Genomic DNA, 26,403 nt, shown 5'->3' with positions numbered 1-26,403 from the left:
GCTAAATAGCTTGAGATTTTTTTTTTTCGTTAGTAAAAAAAAGCATCCCAAAACCAAAAAGCTTATTTTCACATCTTTTGCAACTTAGAATGCTATGAAAAAGCAGTTTTTATAATATTTTGTGTCCCTGAACCTTTTTTCTTAACTAGATGATTTACAAAAAGAAGGTAAACAATTTGTGATCTGGCCAGTTGTACTTGTAGCTCCCAGAGAGAAGGTTGGTGTTCTGAGTAAAAACCACGCAGGAAAACGTGAGGGAGCAGTCGTTGCCAGTAATGTCCATGTGTGTGCCATTAAACCTCCTCCGTGAGTGGGGGAGCATTCACTTCTTATTCTTCATTTTGAAATTGTATTTGGAATGTTGCTGTGTACTAAGAACCTGACCTAAATAAAATTCCACAAAGTATCTAAGTGTCTTGTGAATATATTTATGCAAGTAACCTCCTTTCTTTCTAAGGTGGTATCTAATGAGAATCCTTCCCCGTTGCTCCTTTTTATTACCTAAGCCTTAAAACTTCAAGTATTTAAAATGTTGAGCCTTAAAAGAATTTTCTTCAAGACAGCTGTTTTCTATCACTATTTTTGCTGTAGGTGAACCTTGTTTTATGATCCCTTTTCCCCTAGTTTTGGTAAATGATAAAGTGATTTGTAAACATACTTTTATACATACCTTGACATAGCAGTCCAACATAATTGTGATACCAAAGCTTTGTACAAAAAGGATCCCTTTTGTACTAGTTTGTACTTCTGTTTAAAAGGAAAAACATCTATTTTTAACAGCCAAAGCTTCCTAGTTTGTTTACTTAAAGATGAACCAATTGAACACTTCAAACTGTATTTATTTCACACTTAATTTGTTCTTACGGCACAACCTATTTAGGGTACCCCAGCATAAATAGCAAAACCAGGTTCTTAATGGTGCCGATCCACAAACAGTCAAGTGAAGTCCCCATGTTTAAACAAAATCTATGTATTATTTTTATTAAGGTTTGGGTAAGCTGACGTGAAAACATGTAACTGGAAAACAAATTTACACTGACTGTATGACTATTGTCCTAAGCCATTACAATACTTCACTGGCAAGAGTAACTTGGAAAATAACTTAATCTAGCAGTAGAACAAAAACATCGTCAGTAGTACTGAATATATCTCTCTCATATATATCTATATATATCTATATATATATAGGTTTGCACAATCAGGGAGCAAGGCACATAATGAAATGAGCGTACATTTAAACAAGAAAATAATAGTAACAAAGCTGAAAGAAAAATTGTAACTTCATCTTTACGGAGCTGTGCATAATCATTTGAATAATGTCCTCTATCGGGTACTTTATAATGCAGTTCCTTTTGTCTTGTCATGCTTTAAAAAAGTACATTCCTATATTGAATCTATTTATAGCAAAGCTTCCCACAGCCTACATGTCAATGTGAGCCTTGATTTAATTTTTTAAAGAAATGGGAAGAGAGGGAGCAATCCCAGTTAAATATTATGTGCAATTTTCCTTTAAAATAGTAAACAATGTTTTTACACCATTTAGCACAAGCTAATAATATTTTATTTTAAATGTACATTTCTATAAAAGGAGTTCACTAGTGACAATAAAATTAAACAAAAATCATTTGAAACATTCCAGTTAATGCTTACCTTCTAGGAGAGGTTATTTACAAGGAAAGGAAAAACATAGGAGACGGCAATCATGGAAAACGGCAGTTTTTGGTATTAGGTTACCATAAGTTCAGCGAACAGTGGGTAGTTCCAAAGATGCTAAGGTTTTCCCCTCTAAGTGCTGCAAGCATATGCTGCCTAAGAAGGCGTGGCAGGTATGAGCTAGGTACCAACAGCCATCGTGGTCAACACACTTCTGTCTTTGGTAGAAAGCAGCCATCCTCATCAGGCAGACGGAGCCATCTCTCGTGAGATAGTAACTTTTCCTATTTTTGCATAAACTAGATATATCTTCCTTTTCACTAGCACCTCAATTTGCTTGTTAGGTTTTTTTTAAATGCTATTCCTTCCAAAGAGTTCAAGGCACTGGGGATTATAGCAGATACTGTTTTCTCTTCAAAATGGTTCATTACTTGAACAAGCAAAAAGCAAACCAATTGGAGATTTCCCCCCCTCCTAGTGTTTATCAAGTATATTGTTTGCTTATCTTTGTTTAGCAAGTTTACTTTACAGATAAATATCAGGTTTCTTTTACATATAGACCTTCCAAGGACGCAACAATAACGGAGCACTTATTTCAGGGACAGACCGGTAAGAAATGTACTTCTCTTGAGTTTTTAAAGGAAAATAAATCTAAAAAGATAATGGGATATTTATTTCTGTTCTACTTGCTTCTCTGTGAGTCAAATCTCAACATTGGGAGCAGTCACGTACTCCTGCAGGATCAGGGATATCCTGCTTTATACAAATGATGTCAAGTGTACAGAACAAAACTCAAAGTGGTACTTACAACCTAAAGTGATTTTTAGAGAGAATCCTCTCATCAAGTGTATAAATCCAACTTATTCCTATTTCACTTCAAGCAAGTCAGGGTCATTCAGGTTTACTTGGTCTAAACTTGAATAAAATCTGTGAGATACGTAAGTTTTGTAAACATATCTGTAGATATGTTTCAAAAATTTGGTAATAACATAAAACTAAGAAAACATTCTTTATGTGTTACAATTTTTAACGTAACGCGTTTGTGTTGCTCTTAAGAGAAGGAAGGCAGGCCACAAACAGTTCTGTGGGTGACCTGATAGTCAAACAAATCCACATCATTACCTGAAGACTCTTCAGGCTAAATGTATGACATTACATTTTTAACACAAGCTTATTAACAACTGTATTCTCCCAGAATAGCAGCTTCTGAAACTCGAATGGGATGCGCAGCTCCCGTGAACTTGGATCTGAGAGTTGTTGCTCTACTTTTGTTTAAACTTTCTTGATAACCTCAGCACTGTTTTCAGTGGCAGTAAACTTACATAGAGAGGGACTCCTAAGAGAGTTCGCAGCCCTTAGCAGAATATGCCCTCGGTGGCCAGCAGCACCTTGATTTTAGAGGACTGGAAACACTATGTCCACATTACTTTGAAATTTTCTGATTAAAATCACGTCCTATAACTTGTAAGAGTCAGCAACCTTTCTCATTTAAAAAAGTCTCAAATTTTAAAAATCCAATTTACAGTTAAGTGGGCATCTGTAAAAACCTTAAGAATAATTAAAAAAAGAAAAAAATAGTTACTTTTCCCAAGTGAGAATTATAGTAGCTAAGGGGAAAAAATGTATGTATTCGAGTAATAAAAGCCAAGCTGGTAAAATTTCAATAGAGAATAGCCAACCGTTTATATTAATGCCTATAAACCCGATCGAAGTTGTTGCTGACTTCAGAGTTGGTACCAAAATGTTAATTGGAGGGTGGTTAGTGACACCCTTAAGTTAATGAACCAAGTCACTAGCTCTAATCGGCAACTGTCTGCACTGCCTTCAACAGCAGGACGTTTGTCCGTATTCAGTTACAGCCACGTCAGCTGTCCAGGTTTTCTTCTTTGACCTGGAGAACCTATGCTGTTGAGCAGGAGGCAGTGAAAGAAGGCACAGAGCTAGTGTCATCTGGCAATGGGGTTTACCATGCACACACCAGAGAACATAACAAAAGTAGTCTCCAAAACAACATCCCACAAAACTTCATCCAATAAAAATCCAAATTAAAAAACTCCACCAGGGAGCTAAAACACTGGAAGTATAATCTAAAGTGTTTGTTTTTAAATGATTCAGTTGTTTCACCATGACAAGGGGGGAAGTAGATTAACAGCCTTTTCCATCTTTGGAGAAATGTAAACAGCCTGTTGTCAGACCAGCCAGTGGATTGGGGTCTACGTGACAGTTCCTCCCCTGACCCAGCTCTCTTCTGGGGTCCCTAGTGGTGGTCTGCTCTTTCAGGAGAAGGGTGCACCAAAAGCATCAGCCTAGGAGGCTGTCAGCAGCACTGACAGCACGAAGTCCCAGGAAAGCCCACACTGAAAAAAACCAGGCTGTATCTTAGGGTTCAAATCACTGATTGAGGACCTGTTACAAAAGTTGAAATTGTCCACCTTCATGTAAAAATGACACCACCACAGTAAAAACCGATAGTGAATATGTCATTGGATTCTTATTCTTAATAGCTTTTACTTCACAAATAAGGGTGATTCACACTGAAGCTTGGCAATCTGTACTCAAATTTATCCAAATTGCCATGCATGCTTAAATCAATAATGCAGATGTGTTCAAGGTCACTTCACAAGCATAACAATATCAAGCACACAAACCTTGTGAACAACTGAAAAGACCCAAAAAGTATCTTTTAAAGAAGCAGGGCTTTAAAAAATGCACGATGGTGTATGTTCTTAGTGCTCTATAACCACGTGAATATACTGAACAATATCCTGCAGACGTGGCAAGGGAGAGGTAGGTGCCATTTACTCTATGATGCAGCACGTCACTGGATGGGTTACACGGGTAAAGGGACACCCCATACTTAACTTCCACTTCCTCTCTAATTACCGTCTGCTCCACTGCATGGGCACAGTTTTTCCTTATGGGGCAGTGTCGGCAGATTTCCGCACTGTCATCCTTCGTCACAACAGGCAGACTCATTACAAGATGTGCTCACTATCACTCCTGGGGTAGCTAGTTTTTGTTCTTTTGTTGAAGAGCAGCTCTGAGATTGCCTTTTATTCCTAATGGTCCATTTGTCACATTTTTCTCAGATACAAAAGGAAACTCACAGGAAAAACACACGCATGAAGTGTAGCATGAAGCATACAGGATTACTGTGTCGTTAGAGCAATGATTTCATGTTATGCCAAACTGCACATGCACAATGTAATGCCACTCACTATGCTTGGACTCCACTGCTCCCGGAGAACACCGGGAACCTGGCTGTTCGGCCACACCTGGCTGCAGCACCAACCGCATTCATTTCCCCTCCCTCCATGCTAGTCTCACACTCGGAGATTCTCTGTAGTCCACATCACCCTCCATGTACTCCCTGATTGATGACACCTGCACAGGGCCATTTTGTTCCTTTTGTAATCACCCCAACCTTCTAGAGAGCAGTATGGACATTTCAGAAGGTGACTTTGCTTTTCATAATGATGCACTATATTGGACATAGGATGGGAATACTTGATATTGCAACTGTTACAGATCCCTAAGATAACATCTACCTACAGCACACACTTAGAAGGTAACTGGTGACCCAAAGACAGACTGGACTGAGCATTGCAGGGCACTGGGTTGGATAGTTCTTACAGTGAGTCAAAGCAAGGATCGTGAAACCAGCTCAATGAAGCTTCACAAAGCCCATGGAAGGATTCCAACAGCATAAAGCCCCCAAGATTACAGGGCTCCATTATCCACGTGTTGTAGGCAAAGAGCTTACCTGTGAGGACATCCCAGGTTCAGCGGGTCCCTGCGGCAGCACTGCGACTGGAATGGTGGTTACTGCACCACTGGGTAGTGTCTGGAATTTCCCCATGCGCATTGCTGACCCGTTCTATGAAGCTGAGAGGTTTTCCTGATTAAAGTGCCCCTTTATGTACAGTCATGAAGTGTCCATCAAGCAGTTCTAACTTCAGCCACCCGGGAGAAACACACACACAAGCCCTACTGAGACACCAAACGTGGTTGTCTTCAAACTGAGAAGCCGCGCATGACGCACCTCCTCCTCAGTATAGGACACATCACGTGCTCAGGAGCCGCACATGGGGACTAGAATGCACCTTCTCAAGTCCACAGAAGTTGTGTTTTGGTCCAATCCACATGACAGATCATGGAAATCGCAAGGGACAGGACACATCCCCTTCCATGCCTCTTCTGCCCCAAATACACAAAATCCGTTTTCAGATTATGAAAGGGAATAAATAGAATCACTCCCAGCTCTACATATGCATATATATACATACACACACATACACACACACACACACACACACACACACACACACACACACACGGCTGGACTCTACCTGAAGAACATACCGGAAGGCTCTGCCACCTGAACTCCCAGATGGTCAGGCGAGCTGATTGCAGACGTGACTACAGACACCAGGGGATCAGACCTACGGCAGCTACCAGTCTCTCGAGAGCTTGGTGTTCTGGTCTCTCTTAGGGGGCGCGGGAGGGGGCCCTCTCCGCAGGGTGGCGTAGCCTGAGATGTGGCTGCCCCCGTAGCCGGCTTTCCGCTGATCGGAAAGCAGTTCAGGGGGAGGCGGGGGCAAGGCCATGTCGTCCATGGTGGCCGTGGGTTCTGCTCTGGACACGCGGGAGGAGGAGAGCGAGCCGTGCCGCGTGATGGACTTGCGCTGCAGGGTCCTGTTGAGGTCGGCCAGGAACCCGGGCTGCACCCCGAGGCTGGCTTTGGGGGAGGTGGGCGCCGGCGGCCCCGCGGGCTCGGAGGGCTCCCCTTGGGTGAGGCGGGTGCTGTCGTTGCGCTTGGGCCGCGTGGGCGGAGGCGCCTTCTTCGCCGCCGGCTTGGCCCACTGCTGCGGCTGCGGGCTGACCACGGCCACTTTGGGGGCCGCGGCTCCCAGGAAGGCGGCGGGGATCTCTACGGGGGGCGGGGGGAGCTCCACCTCCGGGGGAGGGGGCGGGAAGTCCGAGTCCGACGGCGGAGAAGGAAACTCCACGGCCGAGGCCTTCGCTGCCACGCCGCCCTGGTGCGCTCCGGGAAGGTGGACGCCGGGGAGGTGGAGTTTCCCAGGTTTGGGGGGCGCTGCGGGCGGCGGTGGGGTGTCCTTGCTGGGAGACCCCGAGGGCTCCGCTGGCGACGCGAACTTGCTGACCAGACTGTCCACCGAGGGCCTCTTGGGCTCGGGGGGCGCCTTCATGCTGGAGTTGCGCTGTGGGGTCGGCGGCGGCTTCTTCCCCCCGGGGCTGGCCGTCCTGCCCGTCTTCTTCCCGGGGGACCCACTCCTGTCCGGGGCCGCGGCGGTGGGTGTCGCCGGCGGCGGCGGGGTGGGGGGCGGAGGGGGGGGAGGCGGCGGCGGCGGGAACCCCAGGCTGCTCTCGGGCGGCGGCGGCGGGAAGTCGGGGGAAGGGACCGGGACGGGGCTGGGCTGCCACTTGGGCTTGGCTTTCACCGCGGGCGGCGACTGCGGGGCCACGTGCGCCGCGACCGGCTTCGAGGGCTGGGCCTCCGCGGGCGCGGGAGGCGGCGGGAACTGGCTGGCCATCTGCTTCACCACCGAGAGCACCGGGGACAGCGGCGAGGGAGGCGGTTTCCCAGCGAAGCCCTGATGCTTGGGGAACGTGGGCGGGGGGCCTGGGCCGGGAGGAGCGGCTGGCGAGGGCGGGATGTGGGGGAAAGCCGGCTTTTTGGCTGGGGGGGCCGGGGGGAGGGGCGGCGGGGGCACGGTCTTGGTGCCGGCGGGCGGCGTGGGCACCAGAGGTTTGGGAGGAGCCTGGGGAGAGGCGGGCGGCGGGGGTGGGGGTGTCGGAGGAGCGGCCTGAAGACCGTGCGGGACTTGATGAATCTTCAGCGGAGGCGGTGGGGGGCTGAACTGTGGAAGGGACTGGGCGCAAGGCACGGGTCTGAGCTGGGCCATGGCCGAGCCGGGGGTGGGGGCGGGTGGAGGGGGCGGGGGTGGGGGCACAACCCCGTTGGGGGGCACCGGGATCTGAGGCTTTGCTGGCTGTGAGGTCGAGGACAGAGGCTGCATCACAGGGGGTGCGGGGGACTTAAACAGGGGTCCCGAATGCTGAGAGGCGTTCTGCAGCCTGGTTATTGTGCTGTACTTGACAAACATTGTGGCTGCTGAGCCCCCAGAAGGTGCAGACTGGCTGGGCAGAGGAGGGGGAGGTGGGGGCGGGGGTGGAGGGGGAGGAGGAGGGGGAGGGGGTGGGGGTGGGAGAGGAGGCGAAGGCTGGGAGGCCGTGTAGGGGCTGACTAGTTTAGGTTGTGGGGATAAAGGGGTCATAAGTGAAGTGTAGGATCGATTCATAGAGTCCATTCTGGCCTAAAAGGAATACAAAAGGGGGTGAGAGAAAACATAGCCAAGTTACCGAGGTCAGCTGTGAATGGGTAAAAAAAGGCAGGACTCAGGGGCATGCAGGACAAGGCGCAGCAGCTGTGATCATAAAGATGAGCAAGGCAGGAAGGCTGAAATCCGGCTCCCTGGGCAGCGAGGGCACAGGGGAAGTCTGTTTATCCAACAATATTCTGAAATAGCTCGACTGCCTAACAACCTAGGAGCAACTTCCTGCTGCAGTCTGTCCCAAATGGGAGCCCTCCCTCTGAGCATGGCCCTACCCAAAGCCCGGCCAGGGGAGATGGATGGCTGAGTTCAGTTTCAGTCCGTGACTCATCCACATCAGGCAGGTGCCCTGGCTGGGTTTAGGAGTGCTGATGGAGGGCCTTCTGAGGCTACTGAGCTGACACTGAGAGTGTAAGAATGCTCAGCGGGCATGCACAGTCACAGCAGTGAACGAGCTTGACACACACACTCATGCTCATGTGAGACACATCCAACATACACAGAAGTCCAGCAATGCAGGTAACAAGGGGGCATTCTTTACATTTTACTGGAAAATACACAAAGAAACGCTCATAAATATCACAGCAAAAGATCATAATATCAGACAGAAAAAGGCAGAAGACAATGGGAAGAAACTTTGGAAGGCTAAAGGAAATGTATGGAGAAAGGGGAGCTAGACTTTGCCAACAACCTGCTGGCCAGCCCACAGAGCACCTCTTAGCACGGCCCGAAGTATCACCCTGGGTCACTGATTTCATGGGACTCCTCATGCATGGATGTGGTTCAAGGATGTTTGCAAAGAGCAGAGGAAGGACCCTTGTGTAATAACTTTGGTATATCTTTTAGGCTCTTTGAATATCCTATGAAGATCCAAGTTAAAACCATTCGTTTTCAATTATGAATGAAATCTAATTAGCATGTAGAAAGCTGAGGTTAGTGAACTAGGAGGCTCATTCATTACAGGGCTGAATTCTACTGCTCATCAGGACACTCGAATGTTTCTTTTAAAACTGCACATCCAAGTGAAAGCATTAGTCTGCAAGACTTGGTTACAGGAGTCACCCAGGTTAATGTGTTTCCATAGAGCAGCCCCTGACCTTAACTTGACCCTGTCTTGGCTGCTGCAGGGGTGTAGACCTTAGCTGTGCTGGCCTTCTCATTTGGCACCTGAGACTGAGGTAACAGAAGAAACACAAGAGGATCAAGACTCAAACACATCGTCACTGCTGCACCGCAGGGCGCACGCTCCTGAAACTGCCCTGAGACTGCCCTGCTTGATCACGGGCATGCGATCCTGTTTTCCTTGGCCTTTCATTTAGAGTGCACATGCATAGCACCATCCAACATCTCTTCAGATGTCTGCAGTGTAAACCTGCTTCTCTGCTACATAGATCGAGTCACTAGCACCAGAAAGGGGGCCACTCTATCCAAATTAAGTGGGAGAAAGGAGAGGACTATTTCTTAAAGTTTCAGCCTCTGATAAGGAAGTTAAACTATAAGTGCTTTCAGAATTTAGGCCATTAGAACCAATTCTCAAATATTTACTTCTAAGAGGCCTCCACATTGGGTTACTAATGCCTCCTCCATCCTCCCGAGGGCTAAATACTAAAATAAAGGAATAAACCGAGGGAAAACAACCATTTAATTCTCATTAGTGAATGTACTTGCATAAGTGATTCAGACCAAAAGAACAGAAAAATCAAAACTATTATTGGGTAAAAACAAAACGGTCAGGCCAAATGTGCCCCTGGGTCCTCAGCAGTGGCGTGAGCAGGTGAGTGCGGCCAGGACACACCCTCGCCCACACACTTCAGAGGCCATTTGATACGGTGTTTTACAATCGTCTAAAGAACCTCTCCATTTTCTACATAGTCTTGCAATAATTACACTCGTCCTTCAGTGGCACTGAACAAGCCACTATGCAAGGCTTAGGGATCCAAAATTTTAAGGGGATTAATTTCAATGTAGCCTTCCACATATACAATAATTGGAGAAAATTCATCAATGTGTAGAGAAATGTCAAAAAGCACAGAAGAAAAGAAGATAAGGAGTCTGAATAAACTAAATAATACATAAAGAAACAATCAGCCATTCGCAGCAAGATCAGGGCACTGGCACTGAATGGTGTTGCTCTCCTCAAACTGACTTAGGAGGAGGAGGAAATCGGTATTTTTTAAAATGTGAGCCACTGAAAAGGAGTTACACTGCCAGGGTTTTTTGTTTGTTTTTCCAAATCGTAGTCACTAAGCCCATTCACAAATACTCATTTGTGAGGAGAAACCAAAGAAAGCATGTATCATGTAGAGCCAAGAAAGATTCGTAATAAAGGAATGAAAGAGCAGCAAGCTAAACCCACGCACCACCACAGGTCTTCCTCTATCGCTGACCACAGGGTTACCTTGCTGGACTCCTCCAGCTGCGTGCCTCGTTTCCAGGCCTCGGAGAAGATGGAGCTCACGATGCTTTGGGAACGGACGTGTCCTGCTGGCTGGGAGTCGGACACTCCACTGTCAGACTGAGTTGAGTGATTTGACTGAGACTCTGTTTAAAATATATTTCCAAAAACAGTATTACATACATCAGCATTCTGACAGTATGAATATGTATGTTCAGACAGATCTTTTACACAAGTCCAGGTGCTTTATAGAAGAGCAACAAGTTACTTATGCATTTCATATAAAGCACCACCCATATTTTCCACTAGAAAACTTCCCTTTACCTTTGGGGCTAATAGGAAATCTTGATTCTTTTAAAACAGTTCACCATGAGAGACTGATAATTACAATAAAAGGCTCATATGATATTATTGGTGTCCTGCCAATCTATCTTGGAAGAACTCTTAGCAAATAAAAAATGAACCATCAATAGAACAGTGAATTTTTTTCAATTTTATCTTCATTACATCAAAATTCAATCTTTTTATATATCCCTGCTCCAGGCCATCCCTGAGAGTACTCACTTACGAATTTAGATCTATACGTGATGATCACATCCTTGTCCCCAGCAATGAACAGTACTTACAATTTGACTCCCAAGTGGGAAGTGTTTCCTAGGGCTGAGGTATTGGCACCACAGGGCAGCAGCTGCACTGACAGCCTGGCCTCCTAGCAAGGCGCGAGGGCAAGTCTTCAGGGGAGCTGGGCATGGCTGAGGATACAGTGTAATCTGAATGACTCCCAGGGTGAGGGGACTGGAAGATGATTTTACTGGACTCCAAGTCAGGTAAGATAACCATGCGGAAGCACCTAGCTCAATGCCTGACATTGGTAGAGATGCCAATGTTACAGCTAGTCCTATCCAATCACTCTATGAGATGTGGATATTATCAGCTTGCCCACGATATTGTTCCCTCTAGCAAGTAAAACAAACAAACAAAAAGCTCATGTACCAATTTCTTATAATTTAGAAATTAGGTTGGCGGTTTTTAGGAATCATGCTGAAGCAACCAGGTCTATTAGCACTCTACAGAGACACCTTCATATTGCTAGTAAACTGTGCACTGGCTTTTCACACTACCTGGGATGCTGGAAGAACTGGATCCTGATTTAATGCTGGAGCTGGATAAGGAAGTCCAATCACAAGCAGACTCTGTCCTCTTTAAGGCTTCTTGGTAGTTCATGTAGAGCTGCTTCCCATACTAAACAGAAGCAGTAAGTGAGGACATCTGAACTTCACAGGGCATGATACAGCCGGGTGAGGCAGAAAAGGGGGTACATTTCCGTTTACTGATTCATAGTCTGTATTAAAATTAATACCTAATAACCCTTCAAATATACTTTTAATACCAGTAAATTATAATCTTACTAGAGGCCCAGTGCACGAAATTCGTGCACAGAGGGGGCGGGTGTCCCTCAGCCCAGCCTGTACCCTCTCCAATCTGGGACCCCTCGAGGGATGTCCGACTGCCCATTTAGGCCCGATCCCAGTGGGTTATCCCTCTCACAATCCAGGACTGCTGGCTCCCAACTGCTTGCTTGGGATCGGGCCTAAATGGGCAGTTGGTTATTCCTCTCACAATCCAGGACTGCTGGCTCCCAACTGCTTGCTTGCCTGCCTTCCTGATTGCCCCTAACCGCTTCTGCCTGCCAGCCTGATCACCCCCTAACGACTCCGCTGCCAGCCTGATTGATGCCTCATTGCTTCCCTGCCAGCCTGTTTGCCCCCAACTTCCCTCCGCCAGCCCGGTCACCCTTAACTGCCCTTCCCTGCAGGGTTGATCGCCTCCAACTGCCCTCCCTTGCAGGCCTGGTCCCTCTCAACTGCCCTCCCTTACAGGCCTGATCCCTCTCAACTGCCCTTCCTTGCAGGCCGGGTGCCTCCCAAATGCCCTCCCCTGCTGGCCATCTTGTGGTGGCCATCTTGTGTCCACATGGGGGCAGGATCTTTGACCACATGGGGGCAGACATATTGTGTGTTGGAGTGGTGGTCAATCTGTATATTACTCTTTTATTAGATAGGATAGAGGCCTGGTGCAGGGGTGGGGGCCAGCTGGTTTGCCCTGAAGGGTGTCCCAGATAAGGGTGGGGGTTCCCTTGGGGCATGGGGCAGCCTGAGCAAGGGGCTGTGGTGGTTTGCAGGCCAGCCACGCCCCCTGGCAACCCAAGGGAAGGCACTGGTATCTGGAATTTATTTTCCTTCTACAATTGAAACTTTGTAGCCTGGAGCAGAGCCAAGCCTCCTGCATGCTCCACCGGCAGCCATTTCTGTGGCAGTTAATTCACCTTCTATAATTGAAACTTTGTAGCCTTAAGCAGAGGCCTGAGCCCGGCCAGGGTGTGCAGAAAGCTTTGCTTTCTCCATTACCGCGGGCAACCCTGGCCTGGTCTCTCCAGCTCCGTGGCTGCCGCCATTCTGTTTGAATTTGTTTACCTTCTATAATTGAAACTTTGTAGTTTGAGTGGAGGCTTAGGCCTGTCAAGGGCAGGCAGAAAGCTTGTTTCCCTCTGTTGCCTGGGAAACCTTGCTCTCGGGGCTGTAGCCATCTTGGTTCGGTTTATTTGCATACTCGCCCTGATTGGCTGGTGGGCGTGGCTTTGGGTGTAGCAGAGGTATGGTAAATTTGCATATTTGTCTATTATTAGGTAGGATATTATTAGGTAGGATTTTTCTTCAGTTTTACAAAGGCAGCAAAAAGTTAACACTTGATTGTATTCATTATCAATATGAAGTTTTTCTTCAGTTATTCCTCAAGCAACTTTGATTCTATAGCTATAATAAATTTTATTTCCAGTTACTTAATATAATCATCTTCAAAATGTGCTTTAAAAGACTTACTTTTTTTATAGAGCAGTTTTAGGTTCATAGCAAAACTGAGAGTAAGTTCCAGCGATTTCCCAAATACTCCCAGCCTCTAAACATGCACAGCCTCCCTGTTACCAACACTCCCCACCAGAATGTCCATTTGTTACAATCAACGAACCTACACTGACATCATCATCACCCAAAGCCCGTAGTTGATCTTAGGTTTACTCTTGGTGTTGTACATTCTATGGTTTTGGACAAGTGAATAATGACATGTTCCCATCATTATAGTATCATACAGAGAGTATGAATATTTTACTGCCCTAAAAATCCTGTACTCCACTTATTCATCCACCCCCCTCCCCAAGGCAATTTCTTTTGTCTAGGCTGAACTCTGCTACATAAGAATCATATAATATATGATCCAAAGCCAAAATAAATCACTTTTGACGCTACACAAGCTTTTACTAGCAGTATTATTCCATAGATACCAACTATTAAAAGTTTATGTCTAGCCCCAAAGGAAAAAAAAAAGATATCCTATCTAATAAAAGAGTAATATGCAAATTAACCATCACTCTGCTACACCCACAAGCCACGCCCACAAGCCAATCAGGAGTGAGTATGCAAATTAACCCAACCAAGATGGCTGCAGCCATGGAGAGAGCAGGAGGGAGGCTTGGGTTTCCCTGAAGATGGAGGAAGCCAAGCTTTCCTGCACACCCTGGCCAGCCCAGGCCTCCGCTTAAGGCTACAAAGTTCCAATTATAGAAGATAAATAAATCCCAACAGAAATGGCTGCTGCCACGGAGCGAGCAAAAGGCTTGGCTCCGCTCCAGGCTACAAAGTTTCAATTGTAGAAGATAAATAAATCCCAGATACCAGGGCCTCTGCTAGGGTTGCCGGGGGGCGTGGCCAGCCTGCAAACCACCACAGGCCCCTCGCCCAGGCCACCTCACGCCCCAAGGGAACCCCCACCCTTATCTGGGACACTCTTCAGGGCAAACCAGCTGGCCCCCACCCATGCACCAGGCCTCTATCCTATCTAATAAAAGAGTAATATGCAGATTGACCATCACTCCAACACACAAGATGGCTGCCCCCATGTGGTCAAAGATCCTGCCCCCATGTGGACACAAGATGGCCACCACAAGATGGCCTGCAAGGGAGGGCAGTTGGGAGGGACCAGGCCTGCAAGGGAGGGCAGTTGGTGGCGATCAAGCCTGCAGGGGTGGGCAGTTAGGGGTGAGCAGGCCGGCAGAGGAGGGAAGTTGGGGGCAAACAGGCTGGCAAGGGGAGCAGTTAGGCATCAATCAGGCTGGCAGGGGAGTGGTAAGGGGGTGATCAGGCTGGCAGGCAGAAGCGGTTAAGGGCAATCAGGAAGGCAGGCAGGCAGGCAAGCAGTTGGGAGCCAGCAGTCCTGGATTGTGAGAGGAATCCCAGATTGGAGAGGGTGCAGGCTGGGCTGAGGGACTCACCCTGCCCCCCGTGCACGAATTTCATGCACCAGGCCTCTAGTTTAAAACATAAGGCCTGAGAAAACCAGACACTGGCAAAATCATAAATATGAAACAACCAGAATAATTATCATGACAACCAAAACCATATAATTAAGTAGCTCATTATTCTGTCATCAAATCCAAAGAAAACTTACCTTTGCAATGCGGATACCATTGACCCACTGGTGCAGGGTTCTCACATCATCACAACAAAGGTATTTAATGTACTGAGATTTCTTCTGGATCTGTGGGTGCTGCAAGATTAAAGACAAAGTTAAACTGAGTCTGCTGGAGAACTAAATGTACTTTTCAGTTGAGGGCTGCAAAGTGCAAGTGCTAGAACAGATTTTAAGTTGTTTTAACTCCACTGGGCCACAACCACTTGTTCTCTAGGAAGAAAACCTTAAATCACACTCAGTTTTGGATGTAATGACTGTTAATTATGACTTCTCTTTTTAGTTATTCTGAACATTTTTTTAAATGGCTATATTTTACCTAAAGTATTTAAATTATGTTCAATTATAAGAGGTTTTAAAAATTCTCTAACCATATTCGTTTGTTGTGGAAACCCATGAAATCAATAAAATAAGCAATAAGTTAACAATGCAGCAGAAATATGTGGGCACCATTATAAGGTGTATATCTGCATTGTTAAAGATCGGTCTCTCTGGTCTACAATAAGAGAAATATAAATTCATTTATTCTATTCTATACATTGCTTTAGAGCTCAGTTCCTAGGATAAGACATTTAATACCAATTTAGTTATTGAAAGCTACAGTCAGTTTTAACCATCACCCTTCAACAATCAAAGGTGAGCAAAACAATATCTAACAGTTTTTTCTCCTGATAATATAGGCTCCACAGCCTTGTCTTGGAATACATGCCCTTCTCCTCTCGAATCACATTATAACCAATCACCACAGCAATCTTGAAAGAGCAGAGGACAGGCAGAAGAGCATGTACTTTTCTGTAAGAGGAGGAAGGGGAATTTCATTCATTCATTCAACAAATTCTTACTGAGCTACAACTATTTGCCAGATGCTTCAAGTAGATGCTGTGACACAAAACAGAAGAGGCCACAGTTTGTGCAGAAGATAAAATGGGCTGACTGAAAACGCTTTCTTCAGTGTTGCCAATGCCAACTAGGGCTAAAAGAGCGTTCTCCATCTCCTGCTTCCCTGACACACTGCTCACCAGCAGGGTTCAAACCTCTGCACAAGGGGCTACAGGATGGCTCTGCACCTTTCCCCTACTCCTCCCTTTAAGGTGATTTACAAGCCATTCTTGACTATTTCCTTCCATTTCCTGAGAGTAGGGCTAAGACCCAGGGTGTTCCACTGTAGCGGTGGCCCTGCCTGAGACAGAGTGTGTCTTCTCTACATAAAGGGAGTGTTTTTATCAATACAACATCAGAGAAAATCAGAGAGAAATTATCCTTTATCCTTCTCTCGTCATCTCTAACCTGAGAATCAAAATAACACCCTGAAGAATATTATATGATATGTTTGTTTGAGTATTTGCAGATTACTTGCTAGTTTAAAATTCATTTTAGGACCTCAAAAATTCTCAACCTCCCATGTAATAAAGGCATTCATTCTATAGCCTTCATATGGTCATTCAGGCTCTGTGCCAATATCGCAGGAGAATGCCCGTTCCACTAATATAAAGTTATTTTATTAAAAGTGGCGTTTATTGAGCACTTACCATGCACCAGCATTATGCTAAATATTCCACATATATTAGCTCATTCCATCCTCACGAAAACCCCGAGTCACATATAATTACCTCCACAATCCAAGAAGCAATGGAGGCCCAAAGGGGTGAGGACCACATTCAAAGTTATTTGCCAACAAGTGAAAGAATCAGGATTTGAAATCATGCAATCTCGTTTCAGGATCCATGCTATTAAATACTATGCCATACTACTGCCTTATAAATGGTGAAATTTTCTTCCAAATTTGCTGCCTCTCTTCTCTTTTCCCTAATACTATTCCACCACTTTCAAAATCGCACAAGAGCTAAGAGCAAGTATGAAGGAGACAGTCTTTGCTAAAAATCAGAAGCTTCGCATTTAAATGATTAAATACTCCAAAGAGGACATATAATGAAATTGCTTCCAAAACAAATGAATAGCTACACCAAAAGGAAGGTCATTATTTCACTTCTAAAATGATGCTGATTTGGAATGTTTGCATTCTTTAATAAAAGGTAAAAAATTTTGAGAATAAAAACATTTAAGAATACAATAAATTCTGGATTACTATTGTGCTATTTTGATTATTTTTTTTCTGTTTATGCCAAACATTAGATTGAGACTGATAATTTCTGAAACTCTGTAACTAAAGGTGATGCTATAAAATCACAGTCCAAGTGCCAAAGGAAAACCACTGACTGTACACTAACCATTTTACTTTGGAAACACATATAGCCTTGAAAATTAGTTCCCTCAACTAACATGCAAGAAGTAAAAAAATAAAAACATGTAACATTCCACCCACTCTAACACTTTTGATCCTTCTAAACCTCAAAAAAAAAAAATAAATAAATAAAGAACCCCTTTAGAACAAAAATATTCTTACCCTAAGAATTTTATAAGCTGCAAAAGGAATTATGATAATACTGCAATAAATAACTGTTGGTGAGGATGTGGAAAAAAGGAAACCCTTATATACTGTTGGTGGGACTGTAAATTGGTGCAGCCACTATGGAAAACAGTATGGAGGTTCCTAAAAAAATTAGGAATACAAGTACCATATGAGCCAGCAATCCCTCGGCTGGGTATCTATCCAAAGAACATGAAAACACTAATTTGAAAAGATATATGCACTCCTATGTTCACTGGAGTATTATTTACAATAGCTAAGATGTGGAAACAACCTAAGTGTCCATGAACAGATGGGGTTCTGGGTCACATGTGAGGCCTGGACTGTAGTGGCCATCTGTGACTATAAAGTGAGCCAGCCTGAGAATACGCTGACATGTGGAAAATGGGACAGGGAAAGACAGAAGGAATTTAGGTTCTCACTGACAATCTGAGTTATTAAAATAACCAACTTTTACTGTCATGTAATAAGATCCCCCAAATAAATTTTACTTATTTGGGTTAAGTTTATTAATATTTACTTTACAAGAAATTAAAATTTAGAAAAACTTAAAATATAAGAATATACAAATACACATTTTACTACATAAGAGAGCAAAGGTATCTTCACATGTCATATAACCCCTCTGAAAACTCCATTATACATCTGTGAGAGAATGTGAGTGCAAAAGGCAAACAACATCTTAGCATTGGTAGAAGAGTAATTATGACATCATGGACCCCTTGTCAGGTCCTCAGGGACTCCTAGGGGACCTCAGACCTCATTTTGAAAATTGCTGGATTAAGCTACTTTCTACTGACTTAAAGATCATTTGCTGCTGTAACCTAAATGATACTTGGGTATTCTCCAAGAAAGGATTACCTACAAAAGGGTTACTGTTACAATACACCTAATTTTATCAAAGCAATAAAAACTCCACCCCAAAACACTAAACAAACACCACTACCCCAAACCCAAATGACAATTCTCAGAAAAGCAAAATCAAACAATGTCATAAACATGTAGACCTAATAGCTACCAAAGGGTTACTAGGATGGAGCTAATGAGAAAGACATAATCATCTCCATAATTATCCAGGATTTTTACAAGTTGTTTTTATTAGTGCCCCAACAGATCACTAAAACTTCACTAAAAATATCAGTTCTCAAAGTACAGATATAATTGGTGAGAGTAGCTCAAAAATTTGGATAAAGGAGAGGGGGGAAAAACCCCTAAAAACAACTCAGACAGGCAATAATACCTGCATGGATTACTTACATGCATGGATTACCAGGGTTATAGTTGTGTGTTTCGGGAGGAGACAAAAATTATTTATGGACCAGATGAGAGCCAGTCCACTTTGACCACAGTGCCCTCTGATGGTTCTGCTGAGTAAGTAAGTACAGAAGAAAAACTAAACCACATAAAATTTTATGTCCCAATTTATTTGGCTCTGATCCAAGTTTTCCTAAAATAAGCCTGCTATGAAATGAAAGCCTCAAATTTATAATCTAATCTATTTTATATATTATGACTCAAAGTTTACGATCTAGTATCCATTTCTTAGTGGCATCAATCTAATAAGAGCTACTTAGCTAAGGATCAGCTGTGGTACAGCACATTATTCACTATCCTTCACTATTCCTTTAAAAATCTATAGAAAAAAGCAAAACCAGAATACTCGATGAAGATCCAAACTATTCTAAAATGTCCAATAAGACAGTCTATGACTAACATCAATTAAAATTCCTAAAAAGAGATATATGTTTACCTTCAGCACCAGACAACAGTCCGTCGGGGCTTTGTATTTGTTCCGATAGTCCTGTCCATAATAAACATTGACATGATCCAGCTGGAGAAAGCATACCAGATCCCGAGAAACCTAAGATAAAACATAGCCAAGCGGATAAATTAACAATAATTTGTAAGCAAGCAAATATCATAACTGGTAACAGTTTCTAGTAGAAAGTGAAAATTTTACCATGTAGAAATTACTGCTATTTTACAGAAGACAAGATAGTGAGATTCTCTATAAATGTTTCTTTTTTAACCGAGAATGAAACAAAAAAGGCCATTCCTTTTACTAACTGTCTTGCAATGTACAATTAACACTGACTTGCTTGGAAAAGGGTGGCATTTTAAAGAAACTTTAAATATGGTATAGTATATTAAAAATAATCTAGTATATAATAGAGCTCTCTGGAAAGAACAAGAAAATAATGGAGTTCAGTGTATGTCCAAACATATCTCAAGCACAGTTATTCTCAAGTCGGGGTATCCTTACCAGTTAAATAGGGGCAATAGTAGATACTTCTCGGGGTGGCAGTGAAGAATGGAAGAAGTGATACAGTGAGGAGCTTAAAACAGTGCTGGCCCCCCCGTAAGCACAAAAGCTGTAGGTAAGGCTGAAATATCCACAATCCCTGAAAGCTATTCTCCCCAAACAACAAGCAGCAAAAACTACTCTGGTAGAAGTCCCAAAAAATAATACATAAAAGGATGGTTTCAAATTTGGCAAGAGAATGGAGATGGGCCCAACTAACGGGCAGAGAGCGAACATTTTCCGGTTTCTTCTTCCTTGTAACAGATCAGTAAACAAAGCAATGTTCTGTGTGTCCTACAGAAGTTGAAACAAATCAGAGCATGGATTCACCTTGTCAGCACACTCACTACAAATTAAAACCAATGAGCACAATGAAGAAACCCAAAAGCCAGCAGAAGGGACACACCTTCGCTTTTCCTTTAGGGACATAGTAAATACCAGATGCTCGCAAGAGAAAGTAACGCTTTTTCCAGGACTTCTTGCCATCATCTTTCAACCAAAGGACTCCTTCAATTTCTGGTATAGTTACAGAACTTCCACAAAAACATTCCTAAAAGAAGGTAAGTTGGAAAGACATATGATCCTTGGATTCTCAGAACAAAGTTGTGTTTACTCCTGTGAAATGCATGACACAGTAATTAAACCAAATGGCTTTGTATTAAAACCATGCTATTAATTATACCTCAATTAGAACTTTCTATTCTAAACATAATATGATTTCAGAACTGCTATGGCAGTCCCTGTGAAATTTTACCTAATATACAGTTTTGAAGAAACAGATGAAATGTCAACTGAGTTGCATATAACGACACTTAAATGCATCTGTAAACAGCACAGTTATACTAAATTTAATAAAAGTGTCAGAACTAACATAAGCATTGAACTTTATATTTTTCCAAATTAATAACATATTTAGATTAGCTGTCAAGCAATATAGGAATGCATTTTAAAAGAAAGCAACATGCTAAGTGAATGATTACAAAAAGTAACCATGTATTTAGTAAAAGAATTTTAGAAATACTCACTAAAGATTAACAGGACATATGGAGCCTAAATTAATTTCTCTCTCCCTGAAGTACAGAAAAATTAGGAATTATAAAAAGGATTTTTCTTAATTGTAGTGAGTAGCATATAAAAAGCTGAGTGCTGATCTTCACTTTCCTAATTGCCTTGTTGTAAGTAAGCATTTATTCAGGTTTTCAAACATATGAACGTCTTTGGTCTTAGTTCTCTTAAGTTAGCAAAAGCCAAAAATTTAATATGAATGTTTTACTACTCTTCAAAAGAAGGAGATGTATGTATTTTTAAAAATGATTATGCTTGTAAATATTCAGTAAGACTAAGGCTTGAAATATTTTGTAAACAGCTACTTATATTCAAATTTCTCTCTGGGTAAGCAGATAAAACAGCACAATCATATGCTTCCTTGACCTGCCTTTTCTCCCACTCACCAGCTCCCAAAAAGCTCATGCCCCTTTTAGGACACCAGCTGAACTCTCTCCATCAGGCTATAGAAGAATAGAGTCTTCTCTAGTTACACTGCAAAAATAAACACACTGCACTAACCGACTTATAAAAAATGGTGGTTAATATTTTAATATTAAAATGGGAGAGTGAAGAGTCATACCTCCAACAGCACTTCTTTGTTTCTATCTGCCATCTCAGCTGTTTCCTTTTTCCCCAGAAGATAGTTCTGGAAAAATAAATAAGTGAAAGTTAAAGGATAAACACATTCTATTATTCCCTTGGCACAAGAACATATGTGATTTCTCCTAGAGATACAGCACCTCTGTGTCAGTTTCTGGCTGTGCAGAGGAGAAGGAATACTCTTTGGGAAGCAACCTGTGCAGGGACACCATCATTAAACGGCTAACAGTGGCTTCCTCCTTACCTTATTCATTCATCTTGAACTATTCAACATAAATGCTCTCCCCCAAATCCTGAGGTAATACTACATGCCACAATATTTTGTTTTGATATATCTAATGAAAGTTATAAGTGTTTACAGGACCTGAAAGGTTTACAAATTAAGTATGACAAAGAAGGCAAATTTCCTTAAAATATGCTGAGCTTAACTGAATCCAGATGCAGAAAATGTAATTCTATGTTCTGGGTTTTAAAGAAGAAATCCCAAATTCTCTGAGACTACCATAATCTCATTTTGGTGACTCAACTAAAATATGAATTCTAATTATTAGCCTTATGAAAAAATTTTCAACAATCACCCATAAAAATATCTATCCATATTCCCAAATGTGTATTCTTCACTTAAAATATCCAGTAAAGTTGTGTCATGATTAAGCAACCTGAAGGATGACTACTCAATACCTTTAACACTGTTACTATTTTTCCTCATTACTACTTTTTATAGTGGGGTTGTTTTCTCTTGCCTGTTGATTTTTATAAAATACTAGAGGCCCAGTGCACGAGATTCGTGCACTGGAGCGGGGTGCGGGGGGGGGGGGTGTTCCCTCAGCCTGGCCTGTGCCCTCTCACAGTCTGGGACCCCTTGGGGGATGTCCACCGGGGATCAGGCCTAAACTGGCAGTCAGACATCCCTCTTGCAGTCTGGGGCTCTTGCAGTTTGGGACCCTTCGCTCCTTACCATCCGCCTGTAGTGGAGGCGGGAGAGGCACACGCCACAGCCACTGCGCTTGCTAGCCATGAACCAGGCTTCTGGCTGAGCGGTGATACTCCTGTGGGAGCGCACTGACCACCAGGGGGCAGCTACTGTGTTGAGCATCTGCCCCCTGGTGGTCAGTGCATGTCATAAAGACTGGTCGTTCAGCAGTTCGGTAGATTTGCATATTACACTTTTATTATATAGGATTTGGGCAATAGAAAGTATTAACTCAAACATTGTTTTGAAATAAGCAAAGATGCCAAGTAAATCAAGGTCACATGTATTAGAATGTGGAACCATTTATAATCAAGGTTACTAAGATTAAAAAAATAATTTAAAAAAGAAATCAAAATCTCAACTGGATAAATGGCTGAAATAGAGAAACTTAAATATGTATGTACTTTTCTTTGATGGATAGAAACTCACCAAATAAATAGCTACTGAACACAGCTCTGGAATAGAGCAGAAACCTGGAAACGCCCTGGAGTTACTTCTGCTGCCCCAAGGGCTCACCCCATCTGGCTCTTTGGGCTGATAACCTCCCTGGGGCCTGACAATGGGGGCCAGTGGTCTCTCCACCTTAGCAGTAGTGAATGCTCCCATGGGGTTTTACAACCACAGTATTCCAACCAGGTAGTTGCCAATCTTTTAACTCTACCAACTTAGCAATGATAGAACAATATTCGCATTTAAAAATACCAACCTCTGTGTTTTTGAGTCTCACCTGTGGATTTTTGAAAAGTGCATATTTTTCTATGCGCTCCATAAACATAAGCCTGTTTTGACTATCCCTTGTCCAGTTAAGAAGATTTTCAACCAAGTTTTCATGGTCTTCAAAGATTCTCTCTGTCCCAAAATAAAATACCAGTACTTTGTTAGTACTCACCAGAACTGCATCAAGTATATGAAACCTTGCAAATAATTCACAGCAGAACCACAGAATCTTTACTGACACTACAGTCCTGGGCCCTTAGAAGTTTTCCACCTGTTTTCAAATAAGGGAACATGCCCTAATGGTGGTAAGTGACTTTAGCAAGGTCACACGCCTGCTACATGGAAGAATTAGGACTGGAATCTAGGTCTTCTTCTAGGTCTTCTTCAGTTTTCAGCCTTTTCCCATTCATCCTTAAAAAAGAATATGTCAGTTGCATATCATAAATTCTGATATTAAGTATTTCCAATAGTACTCAGTTCTTGTAATTTAAAAAATTTCCAAGGTAATTTCTTTTTTGAGTCATGGGTTTTACTTTTAAACATAGACATATTTTCTAATTTCCAAATTAGGAATCAAAGCACATGACCTTTAGATTAAACATATATATTCAAAGAACCCATTTAGATACTAATTTTTTGAAATTTCTTGAGAGTTGCTTATGGCCTCATACTTAAAATTAATTTTTAGAAATATTCCTCTTCTGCTGGAAAAGAATGTATATTTTTCTGTAATTAGATAGTGTTCTAAATATATTTCATAGATCAAATTATTTTTCAAATCTCCTGTATGTATCCTTTTTTGTCTGCTTGATTGTACTGATCATTGAAAAGGTTCTACTATGAAGTCTGACATGAGTTTCTCTTGGTAGTTCTGTCAACTTTTGCTTTATACAATTTAATGCTATTAGATAAAATTTAGAAATATGGTCTCTTCCTAGTGAATATGTGTGTTCTCTTTATCTCTAGTAATGCATTTTGCTTAAAGTCTATTTTGTCTGCTATTAACAAAGTTAATTACCTTTGTTTTGGTTAGTGTCTTTTCACATTCCTTTTACTTATGTGTGTTTAGATAATAGGTCTTTTATAAACAGCAAACAGCTGCATTTTATTTATTCATCCTTTCTAATAATATTTGTTTGAGTAGTTTACATTTATCATAATTTGTTTCCACCATCTTATTTGGGCTCTTAGTAACCCCTTGTTTTCTTTTCTTTTATTCATTCAACAAATACTGAATGAATGACCACATATAAATATTTTTTAAATTTTATTTTTCAAATACAATTAACATTCACTATTATTTTTTATTAGTTTCAGGTGTACAGCATAATGGTTAGACAACTATATACTACTTCACAAAGTGGTCTCCTGATATTTCAAGCACCCACCTGGCTCTATATGCACTTATTAATATTACTGACTATAGTCACTATGCTGAACTTGACATCCCTGTGACTATTTTGTGACTATCAATTTGCATGTAATCCCTTCACCCTTTTCACCTAGCTCCACAACCCCCTTCCCCTCCGGCAACCAACCAGTCTGATCTCTGTATCTATGTGTTCATCTCATACGACAGTTGAAGCATTGTGCCATATATGATTAAACAATAGTTACTTAAGACACCATAGTCAATTATATAAGAGGTAATACAGAAATATTACAAATGTGAGTCTTTAAAACTATGATCATAAAAATATTCCAAAACTAGCATCCAAACATTTTCTGTGTATCATGATGCTACTACACCTATGAACTCAAACAAATTTTCTAATTAAGTAGAGTTATAGATGAGTATTACGAGAATACATTTTTATTCATGTTAATGATGGTCTAACAACTTATGGCTTAGTTTTGGGAGTTGTGTACATATTTTCTGAGAGAAGAGGTCAATAATTAAATTTTTTATTTCTCTGTAAATTGCTGTGAATATTTAAAGATATAGTTAAGTAGTAAGAGAAATGCAAATACATATTTTAAGTAAAATAGCAAGTTAAAATTGATTACTGATTCAATTAAGTATGCTAAGAGAATTACTGCAAGATTTCTGTAATCATACAACTAATATTACAAAACAACATGTTTTAAGAGTCAAGAATTATATAAAAAATGAGGATGTTTAAAATCAGATGACACCATACCAAACTACAAGTCTTAGGAAACTAAGACATAATACACCTAGCTAAAAATAAGATATTTGTGCTTTATTTGTCCCCTGAAAATCAAATGCAGGAATAAAGACTTCAATACAAATGTGAATAAATTGGTCTTCAGTAAATGTGTTAATCTATGCAGTTCTTATTTGAAGGGAAACAGTATTTTGTTATCTTAAAAAACACACACACACACACAAAAAGTTTGTTCTGTAAGAAAATCTAAACTCAACTAGATACCTCATATTCAAAGAAATCTCAAAATACTTGAAAAAAAAGATAATGTAAAAAGACAAGTTTATATTATAGGGGATAAAATATAAATATGTCTCCAAGTGTTTTTATCAACACGAAAACTGTTAGAATTAAAAAGAAATTAAAAAGTAAGTGAAGTAATGAGATTACTAACCCATTTGTAACTCAGAGATGGTTTCTACCAGTGACCAGTCTAAACTGTAACCGCAGTGGGATTTGTCCATCAGGTTATCCAGAACTTGTCTCACTGTCTGTCTCTCATCCACCATCATTGTTTTAGAACTATCATCAGACATGTGGACTCTAATAACTAGCTATAAAAGGCAAAAAGAAAATGAAATGCAAACCAAAAATTAGACATTTTAGAAACTTCTTCCGATAATTGAGTAATGCTCTTAGTAATTAATGCCCTTAGTTAAATGTAAATTAAAACAAACTTAAATTTATTATACAAAAATATTCTAAAATTAAGTATTAAATAACCTACATAAACAAATTTAAAGTCTCCTTAAAATTATAACAGGTTAAGGTTATAATAAGATTATTTTGTTTTACTCTGTTACGGTAACTTAATATCAGAAATTTACTTCTTTTAAAATGCATTTTATCCACAAAAAATACATGTGAAAAATATATTAGGAAGAAATAACCCTCTGTAAAACTGATTAAAAAAATCCAAGTATCACCTTTTTCACTTGTGCCTCTTTAATTTTCTCTAGGGCAACTCTGATCTTCTCAGCTTTCAATTTTGCTGCTTGTTCTTCCTGTGAACAAAAGCACTTCAGATAAACTAATGCTAAAATAATGAGATTTTTAAAAGAAGTCTTTTTATCCTTAAGGATATTACCAGCATTGAATTTCAGCAAGAATATAACTTCATACACTTATATATATATTTTAAATAACCCTGTTCACAAAGTGAGAGCTCACATATTATAAACTTTTTTAAAGATGCAGACTTGAAGATCTCTTATAAGACTAGATTCCATATTCCAGAGAAAAA

General features: G+C 41.7%; 1 protein-coding gene across 2 annotated transcripts in view; it reads right to left on the bottom strand.

The window, feature by feature from the left end:
• Window positions 1–952: 952 nt before the first annotated feature.
• Window positions 953–26,403, bottom strand: part of RAPH1 (Ras association (RalGDS/AF-6) and pleckstrin homology domains 1) — a 73,350-nt gene continuing 47,899 nt past the window's right edge. The window contains exons 5-14 of one of the 2 annotated variants that reach the window (XM_054722741.1): window positions 26,087–26,164; window positions 25,555–25,714; window positions 23,003–23,124; window positions 21,283–21,348; window positions 20,062–20,205; window positions 19,104–19,214; window positions 14,905–15,003; window positions 11,526–11,646; window positions 10,408–10,550; window positions 953–7,991 (exon numbers count right to left, since the gene is read on the bottom strand). In XM_054722741.1, the coding sequence (XP_054578716.1) occupies window positions 6,105–7,991; window positions 10,408–10,550; window positions 11,526–11,646; window positions 14,905–15,003; window positions 19,104–19,214; window positions 20,062–20,205; window positions 21,283–21,348; window positions 23,003–23,124; window positions 25,555–25,714; window positions 26,087–26,164 (2,931 nt within the window). In that variant the 3' untranslated portion in view covers window positions 953–6,104. Of the gene's footprint in view, window positions 7,992–9,103; window positions 10,551–11,525; window positions 11,647–14,904; window positions 15,004–19,103; window positions 19,215–20,061; window positions 20,206–21,282; window positions 21,349–23,002; window positions 23,125–25,554; window positions 25,715–26,086; window positions 26,165–26,403 lie in introns of those variants that run through there. The other variant, XM_054722742.1, reaches the window with a different exon arrangement.

This window comes from Eptesicus fuscus, chromosome 11, assembly GCF_027574615.1.
Source record: "Eptesicus fuscus isolate TK198812 chromosome 11, DD_ASM_mEF_20220401, whole genome shotgun sequence".
NCBI classification, from domain to species: Eukaryota; Metazoa; Chordata; class Mammalia; order Chiroptera; family Vespertilionidae; genus Eptesicus; species Eptesicus fuscus.
This window is presented reverse-complemented; position numbering and strand designations above follow the sequence as displayed.